This window comes from Boleophthalmus pectinirostris, unplaced genomic scaffold (assembly GCF_026225935.1).
Source record: "Boleophthalmus pectinirostris isolate CB_2022bp ecotype Guang Dong unplaced genomic scaffold, ASM2622593v1 HiC_scaffold_2, whole genome shotgun sequence".
NCBI lineage: Eukaryota > Metazoa > Chordata > Actinopteri > Gobiiformes > Gobiidae > Boleophthalmus > Boleophthalmus pectinirostris.
This window is the reverse complement of record NW_026571152.1, coordinates 45,301,801-45,311,800: the sequence shown is the minus strand read 5'-3', so window position 1 is coordinate 45,311,800 and position 10,000 is coordinate 45,301,801. Positions and strand designations below refer to the sequence as shown.

The 10,000-nt window shown below is 45.9% G+C and overlaps 1 protein-coding gene across 1 annotated transcript in view; it reads right to left on the bottom strand.

Annotated features, from left to right (window-relative positions):
- Positions 1-10,000, bottom strand: part of tle3a (TLE family member 3, transcriptional corepressor a) — a 36,362-nt gene that overhangs the window by 14,238 nt on the left and 12,124 nt on the right. Inside the window, exons 7-11 of the mRNA XM_055155777.1 lie at positions 7,342-7,394; positions 7,162-7,298; positions 5,854-5,861; positions 502-621; positions 376-426 (exon numbers count right to left, since the gene is read on the bottom strand). Coding sequence (XP_055011752.1) covers positions 376-426; positions 502-621; positions 5,854-5,861; positions 7,162-7,298; positions 7,342-7,394 — 369 coding nt within the window. The remainder of the gene's footprint in view (positions 1-375; positions 427-501; positions 622-5,853; positions 5,862-7,161; positions 7,299-7,341; positions 7,395-10,000) is intronic.

Below are 10,000 nucleotides of genomic sequence, written 5' to 3'. Positions count from 1 at the left end.
GTAAAGTGTGTCTGACCATAGATATTGAACAGTAGATCTACGAGCGTCGTCTGTTGGAACAAACGCATCAAACAAAACCTCCATCTTGGTCCAGGGTAACGCGGCTTTAAATGAACATTTCCCACAGACCAAGTAGAACTGAGTGGAGCTGGTTCAGTCCTGGTTCAGTCCGTCTGGGTTCAAAACATAAGTCTTTTGTCTACTTTTTTTGCTTGTTTGCATGTTCGCTCACTTCACTCACTGATACTGTGAAAAACTTGGACCTTAGACCCTGGACCCTCCTGTACCAAGATGGCGGCGGGTTTAACGCGCCGACCACAAGTGCCACAAAAGTCATCGTAAACCCACAGTGCAGTGATGTGACGCTGGACTCACCTCGTTGGACACGTCCACCACCAGGTCGTCGCTCTTCTCTGCGTCGCTGTCCTGAAACGCAGAGGAAACACGTTTAGACAGAGTCAGAAACAGAAACCTGCACTGTGTGGATCTTCAGGTCCTCACGTATCTGCTCAGGTCCTTCTCGTCCACTTTGCGTTTCTTGGAGTCGAGGCTGAAGTCCGAGGAGCCGCGGTGCTTCTCTGTGGCGGCGCGTAAACTGTCCGAGGGCGACACCGAGTTATTCTGTCGAGACAAAACACCGGGTCAACGCTCAGAGGCCATTTAAAGATAAACTGTGGAACTTTTCTGTCTCCATAGAGATTAAATCATGTGTGAGGAATGTTCCACAGTGCGGCATTAAACTTAAACTTAAGCATTTATTTAATTACAGATGTTTTATTGCTTCAGAATACGTCCATAATCACTAATTTTTACTGTGTGAACTCGCCGCTCCACAAAACTGATCTGTAACTCAGCCTTTGAGTGTCGTCTGTTCTTTTTAAAGTCTTACTGTGGAACATTCAAGCAAAGCACACTAACTCAGCCTGGCTGTGGTGTTAAACTGCTTCAACAAAGTGAACAGTTGAATGACTTAAAACTTCAAAAATCATCATCGATCCTCCTCAGTTCATCTCCCATCAGCGACAGCCTCGACCTCTCGCTCCAAACTTCAGCCCCTCTGCCAGAAACCTCAACGTCATTTTAGACTCTCACCTCAACTTCCACTTTCACGTCAAAAAAGTCACAATCCTGTTTTCTCCACCTCCACACAAACAGCTAAATCAAACCTATCCTCTACCAACCTGAGCTTGAAAAAGTCGTCCACGATCAACTTCTCCCGTCTAAACTATTGCCGTCCCTCCTCCCTGACCTCAACTCCAACTCCATCTCCCACCTCCAACTTCAGAAGCAACAGCTCGGCTCCTCACCGGGTTTAACATCAACACATGAGCTTCCCTCCACTGACTGTGTTTTACAATTGATTTGAAGATTTTACTGATCACTTTTAAAGCTCGTTTAGGTCTCGCACCAGTGTGTATCGAATAGTTTTGGTTGTGGGTGTAGTGTTGGTTCACATTAATCCGACTGAAAACAGCTCCAGAGTCTGAACGATCTGGTGCCTCCAGCTTGAACAGATGTGACGGGGACACAGAGAGAACACCCCTCTGACACAGAGAGAACACCCCTCTGACACAGAGAGAGAAACACCCTCTGTCACAGAGAGAACACCCCTCTGACACAGAGAGAACACCCCTCTGACACAGAGAGAACACCCCTCTGACACAGAGAGAACACCCCTCTGACACAGAGAGAACACCCCTCTGTCACAGAGAGAACACCCCTCTGACACAGAGAGAACACCCCTCTGACACAGAGAGAACACCCCTCTGTCACAGAGAGAACACCCCTCTGACACAGAGAGAACACTGACACAGAGAGAACACACAGAGAGAACACCCCTCTGTCACAGAGAGAACACCCCTCTGACACAGAGAGAACACCCCTCTGACACAGAGAGAACACCCCTCTGACACAGAGAGAACACCCCTCTGACACAGAGAGAACACCCCTCTGTCACAGAGAGAACACCCCTCTGTCACAGAGAGAACACCCCTCTGACACAGAGAGAACACCCCTCTGACACAGAGAGAACACCCCTCTGTCACAGAGAGAACACCCCTCTGACACAGAGAGAACACCCCTCTGACACAGAGAGAACACCCTCTGTCACACAGAGAGAACACCCCTCTGACACAGAGAGAACACCCCTCTGACACAGAGAACACCCTCTGAACACCCCTCTGTCACAGAGAGAAACACCCTCTGACACAGAGAACACCCCTCTGTCACACAGAGAGAACACCCCTCTGTCACAGAGAGAAACCCCTCTGTCACACAGAGAGAACACCCCCTCTGACACAGAGAGAACACCCCTCTGTCACAGAGAGAACACCACCCCTCTGACACAGAGAGAGAACACCCCTCTGACACAGAGAGAACACCCCTCTGTCACAGAGAGAACACCCCTCTGACACAGAGAGAACACCCCTCTGACACAGAGAGAACACCCCTCTGACACAGAGAGAACACCCCTCTGTCACAGAGAGAACACCCCTCTGACACAGAGAGAACACCCCTCTGACACAGAGAGAACACCCCTCTGACACAGAGAGAACACCCCTCTGTCACAGAGAGAACACCCCTCTGTCACAGAGAGAACACCCTCTGACACAGAGAGAACACCCCTCTGAGAACACCCCTCTGTCACAGAGAGAACACCCCTCTGACACACCCTCTGAGAGAGAACAACACAGAGAGAACACCCCTCTGACACAGAGAGAACACCCCTCTGACACAGAGAGAACACCCCTCTGTCACAGAGAGAAACACCCCTCTGTCACACAGAGAGAACACCCCTCTGACACAGAGAGAACACCCTCTGTGACACAGAGAGAACACCCCTCTGTCACAGAGAGAACACCCCTCTGACACAGAGAGAACACCCCTCTGACACCCTCTGACACAGAGAGAACACCCTCTGACACACCCTCTGAGAGAGAACACCCCTCTGACACAGAGAGAACACCCCTCTGACACAGAGAGAACACCCCTCTGTCACAGAGAGAACACCCCTCTGACACAGAGAGAACACCCCTCTGACACAGAGAGAACACCCCTCTGTCACAGAGAGAACACCCCTCTGTCACAGAGAGAACACCCCTCTGACACAGGGAGAACACCCCTCTGTCACAGGGAGAACACTCATATGAGTCACTGTGTCTTTAGTCCAACACAAACTGAACCACATCAGACACAAGAAACAACAGTTTTTCTCACACAGATTAGTTTATGTAAATAAGTCGTGTGGTTTAAGTTGAAGTCGTGTGGTTTAAGTTGAAGTCGTGTGGTTTAAGTTGAAGTCGTGTGGTTTAAGTTGAAGTCGTGTGGAGGGAAGGACTGTGGACACAGAAACGACGTGTCTGGACACAAATCGTTTCTGACACTGTGATACATGGATTTGTTTCAGTGTAAACGGGTCCATGTTTCATTTCAGAACTTTTAAGTCTTTAAATCTGGTCTTGGTCTTTGGCTGTTCCTCTTCAGCCTTAGATCCTCAGGAAGCTCCCTGTGGCTGATTATTTCACGAGTTCGTTCACATTTCCAGTTAAACGTGACTTGTGTGTGTGAATCTCCAGTGTGAACTTTAAACACGGACGCAGCGTCGAGCAGCTGGAGATTTTAAAGCTGCTGTGGAACCGGAGCCAGAACATGAACAGATGATTTGTTTTCAGGAGGAAACTGAGAAGGAGAAGGACGAGGTTTTTGGAGTTTTGTAGAAATGATCGTGTGTGTGCAGAGTCAGACTGTGGAGACACAGAGTCACACACAGTTTTCACCTGACGAGAAGAACGTTTGTGAACATTTGTGACACGTGTAGGTGGATGAATGTGACCTGGACGTTCAGACTGAAGCACATGTCAGAAGATCAGATCTGTTTGGGTTTTAGGAGCACAGATCCAAGTGTCTTGAGTCACATTTGATAAAGATCAGATCTGTGTGGTTCTGTCATTAAAAGATCAGATACAGGAACATAGAGGTGAAAACATCAGATGTGGGTCACTTCAGGCTGCAGTCTGAACGTAGATTTCTTTCTCAGCGGCAGCGACTTTTCCCAGAGTCACCGGTCGGATCACATGACCCGAGCCACAGTCGCCTCCGAACACCACGGCTCTGTTCCCTCTGTTCCCTCTGTTCCCTCAGACCTCACTGAGCCCATTCAGCGTCCCATCTGAGAAACCCGAGCCCTGAAACCACAGAGGAGACCGCCGACTGCCACCGAGATCACAGAAGAAGAGAAAGAAGAGAAAACGAGGAGGAGGAAGAGGAGGAGGAGGAGGGAGTAACAAACACGGGTCCATTTAAGCTCATTAATATTCAGAACTTGGCAACAAGAGGAAAGAAGGATTTAGGACACAACAAACCAACAGAGTCAGAGCTCAGGAGAGAACAGGACACACTCAAGGATTCACTCAGGTACAAGTACAAAAGTAAAGTAAATATGAAGAGTAGAACTGAGCGGTTTTGGAAAATGATCTGATTGTGATTTCTCGTGATAAAATGTTCAGTTTATGTTTTCAAGAAATGTATTTAACATTTCTTTACACACAAAAGTCCAGTGTGGAAGATCTTTTGTTCCTTTAGCTTTAGAATTTTAAAAACCGCTGATGTGAAAAATATTTATTGTTCTTTTTGTGGATTATGACATCAGACTGAGGTCCTGTGTTGCTCTCTCCTCTTTTACGTTTTCGACCAAAATAAACTTTTGTCCAGTTCACAGATTGAATTTGTCCTTTGCCGTGGATTCTCCCTGAACGACTGAAGGATTTTCCACACAGGAGGATTCTGTTTAAACTTGAACTCTCAAACACGTCCAGGAGCTTGAACATTTGAGAGAAAAATCCCAGTTTTAGCTCATTACGACTGTGTAAAGTTCTGTTTTGATTAAACTGTGGTAAAACCTGCAGCTCTGATCAGCACCAAACTGGAACCTCAAAAACCCCAAACATGAAGAGCTCTGTCACATGACCACAGCTCTCAGCCAATCACAAACCACCTCTTCTGACTCTTAACCAATCACCTTCCACGACATTCAAATGCAGCAAATGACCACGTAAGAAATCTAAACTCAGATCCACTTTCTTTACACAAAATAACAAAAAAAAACAAAAACAAAAAAAACTGTAGAACCACAAACAGCAACAGAACTTTTCTACACTGAATCTCCACTGCAGCAGCAAAACCACAGCCTCCTCAGCCTCTGTAAACCACTGTCTTCTCCTTGTATTTCTGTGCACTTTGTGTGTATTTGTGTGTACTTTATGTGTATTTGTGTTTATTTGTGTGTACTTTGTGTGTATTTTGTGTGTATTTGTGTGTATTTTGTGTGTATTTGTGTGTATTTTGTGTGTATTTTGTGTTTATTTGTGTGTATTTTGTGTGTATTTGTGTGTAATTTGTGTATTTGTGTGTATTTTGTGTGTATTTGTGTGTATTTTGTGTGTATTTCTGTGTATTTTGTGTGTATTTGTGTGTATTTAGTGTGTATTTGTGTGAATTTTGTGTGTATATTTGTGTGTATTTGTGTGTATTTTGTGTGTATTTTGTGTGTATTTGTGTGTTATTTGTGTGTATTTTGTGTGTATTTGTGTGTATTTTGTGTGTATGTGTATTTGTTGTGTGTATTTTGTGTGTATTTGTGTGTATTTTGTGTGTATTTTGTGTGTATTTGTGTGTATTTGTGTGTATTTTGTGTGTATTTGTGTGTGTATTTTGTGTGTATTTTGTGTGTATTTGTGTGTATTTGTGTGTATTTGTGTGTATTTGTGTGTATTTTGTGTGTATTGTGTGTTTTGTGTGTATTTGTGTGTATTTGTGTGTATTTGTGTGTATTTTGTGTGTATTTGTGGTACTCACGGTGTTTTCTGTGGAGCCGATGTCGTGGTGACGATGATGCCGAGAGGAAAAGAGACAAACACACAATGAGTTTGTACACAACACACAACACACACACACACACAACACACACACACACACACACACACACACACACACACACACACACACACACACACACACACACAGACACACACACACAACACACAGCACACACACACACACACACACACACACACACACACACACACACACACACACACACACACACACACACACACACACACACACACACACACACACACAACACACACAACACACACACACACACACACACACACACACACAACACACACACACACACACACACACACACACACACACACACACACACACACAACACACACTGCCAGCTCCAACACTCTGAGCTTCTGTACAACATTTTTATATGAAGTTTGTATTTTAAACATTTCACTTTTGACTTTGTGTTTGTAAAATATTTTTATATAAACAGAACTGATGGAACAAAATCTCCAGCTTCTAAAATGACAAAGTAAAGTTAAAGTTTGTCTTTATACAAACACTGAGTGAGTTTTGTTTGTTCATTTTTCCCCAGAAAAAATGAAGCTGGACACAAAGAAAAAGACTTTTCATTTTTCCTGGTGTAAATGTTTCATATGAAGAAACTGATCTGTTCTGATGTTTGTCCTGGTCACTCGGACAAACTGGACTCAGGTTTTGTTTCATTCACATGTTTAACACAAACCTGCACATTTACACAAGAAAACACTCTGTTCCACCTTGTGATGTCATCATGTGGTGATACAGGAAGTGCTCCACTGTGTTTTTAAACTCCACACACCTTCACTAGAATCACATGGAACATTTCAGTCCCGGAGTCGCCGAACTCGACTGAACAAAAGAGAAAAGGAGCTGAGAACTTGATGACATCACAAGGTGGAACAGAGTGTTTGCAGATGTAACAGACTCAGAATAAAGATTTACTCAAACAAACACAAGTCCAACTCTGAGTGTGACCAGGAAACACAGAACAGCAGAACATTAGAACATTAGAACATTAGAACATGTCTTAAAGTTCACAAGATTCAATTATCCATCATACAGAAGCTTTAGTGACCGTCCCCCCTCCCCAAATAAACTTTTTTTTAATAAACTGGTAAAATAGCATCCATGCTGAGGAGCCATGTTCACATGAGTGCCCCCCCCGCCCCCGTCCCCCGTGCCCCCGTGCCCCCCCGTCCCCCGTGCCCGTGCCCCCGTGCCCCCCCCGTCCCCCCGTGCCCCTGTCCCCCGTGCCCCTGTGCCCACCTCTGTGCTCCAGGTCGTGGTGGTTCTTCTCGTCCTTCACGGGGAGATGGGCCTGACTCCCCAGAGCTCCTAACGCCAGGAGGCCGGGGGCGGAGGCGGCGCCGGGGGGCAGACCCGGCGGCTGCAGACCCGGCGGGCTGCAGACCCGACGGGTGCAGACCCGACGGGTGCAGACCCGACGGGTGCCCGGGCAGGGGGACAGGGCCGTGAGCCGCGTGAGACAGGTGCTGCTGCTGGAACATCACAAACACAAGAGAACCAGAGTCAGACCGAGAGACGGGAACTACACTGTGCTCTGAAATATGAAGGAACGTCAGGAACACACGAAGGAACGTCAAGAACACACGAAGGAACGTCAGGAACACATGAAGGAACGTCAGGAACACACGAAGGAACGTCAGGAACATAAGGAACACATGAAGGAACGTCAGGAACACATGAAGGAACGTCAGGAACGTCAGGAACACACGAAGGAACGTCAAGAACACACGAAGGAACGTCAGGAACACACGAAGGAACGTCAGGAACACACGAAGGAACGTCAGGAAACACAAGAAGGAACGTCAGGAACACATGAAGGAACGTCAGGAACACATGAAGGAACGTCAGGAACGTCAGAACACTGAAGGAACGTCAGGAACACAAGAAGAACGTCAGGAACGTCGAAGGAACGTAACACAAGAGGAACGTCAGGAACACACGAAGGAACGTCAGGAACACATGAAGGAACGTCAGGAACGTCAGGAACACACGAAGGAACGTCAGGTCAGAACACACGAAGGAACGTCAGGAACACACGAAGGAACGTCAGGAACACACGAAGGAACGTCAGGAACACAAGAAGGAACGTCAGGAACACATGAAGGAACGTCAGGAACACATGAAGGAACGTCAGGAACGTCAAGAACACATGAAGGAACATCAGGAACACAAGAAGAAACGTCAGGAACGTCAGTAACACAAGAAGGAACGTCAGGAACACACGAAGGAACGTCAAGAACACATGAAGGAACGTCAGGAACACACGAAGGAACGTCAGGAACGTCAGGAACACATGAAGAAACATCAGGAACGTCAGTAACACAAGAAGGAACGTCAGGAACACACGAAGGAACGTCAAAAACACACGAAGGAACGTCAAGAACACACGAAGGAACGTCAAGAACACACAAAGGAACGTCAGGAACACAAGAAGAAACATCAGGAACATCAGTAACACAAGAAGGAACGTCAGGAACACACGAAGGAATGTCAAAAACACACGAAGGAACGTCAAAAACACACGAAGGAACGTCAGGAACACATGAAGGAACGTCAGGAACACAAGAAGAAACATCAGGAACGTCAGTAACACAAGAAGGAACGTCAGGAACACACGAAGAACGTCAAAAACACACGAAGGAACGTCAAGAACACACGAAGGAACGTCAGGAACACACGAAGGAACGTCAGGAACGTCAGGAACACATGAAGGAACATCAGGAACACAAGAAGAAATGTCAGGAACACACGAAGGAACGTCAAGAACACACAAAGGAACGTCAGGAACACATGAAGGAACATCAGGAATGTCAGGAACACAAGAAGGAACGTCAGGAACACACGAAGGAACGTCAAGAACACATGAAGGAACGTCAGGAACACACGAAGGAACGTCAGGAACGTCAGGAACACATGAAGGAACGTCAGGAACACAAGAAGAAACATCAGGAACGTCAGTAACACAAGAAGGAACGTCAGGAACACACGAAGGAACGTCAAAAACACACGAAGGAACGTCAAGAACACACGAAGGAACGTCAGGAACACATGAAGGAACGTCAGGAACACAAGAAGAAACATCAGGAACGTCAGTAACACAAGAAGGAACGTCAGGAACACACGAAGGAACGTCAGTAACACAAGAAGAAACGTCAGGAACACACGAAGGAACGTCAAAAACACACGAAGGAACGTCAAGAACACACGAAGGAACGTCAGGAACACACGAAGGAACATCAGGAACGTCAGGAACACATGAAGGAACATCAGGAACACACGAAGGAACGTCAAGAACACACAAAGGAACGTCAGGAACACATGAAGGAACATCAGGAACACATGAAGGAACATCAAGAACATGAAGGAACGTCAGGAACACACGAAGGAACGTCAGGTCAAAATAAAGTGTCAGAGCTCGAGGGTAGAACGATTTTGTTCTGTAAACAATGAGTTAAATTCATCCATCACGTTTGGCTAAAATCACAATAAATATTAAATACATAAAAACACACAATCTTTCGATAAATAGATGACAGTTTAGTCATAAATGCGACAGCAGCTGGAACGAAGCTCCTTTTAAAACGATTTGTTCTAGATGTTGGGACTAAAAGCCTCAGACCAGAGGGAAGCAGCTGAAACTCTGAGTTTAGTGGATGTTGCACGTTTTTTTTAAATCCTCTGGGACGTCGTCTGTAAAAGTGTCTCGAGTCCAGAGAGTCCAGGCGGTTCTGAGGATGAACACTCACCTTTGACACATTTGTTTACGTTTTACACAAACTAAACTTAAAACCACATGACTCATTTACATAAACTATAAGCTCTGAAAAAACCAGCTCTCTCCTCGTGCTGCTGATGTGGTTCAGCTTCTGTCAGACTCCGGTGAGGCTCCTGACCACAGCAGCTGGAACACTCCGACAATACATTAAGTGGTGCGGCTTTGAAATTTACTAAAGTCGTACTAAAATATTTTGACAGATTTTTGAGCTCCGTGTGCCACAGAAAATCGGTTTGAGGTCAGTAACACAACCAGAATGAACACAGAAGACGAACTGTTGATTTATGATAAAATTAAAGGATT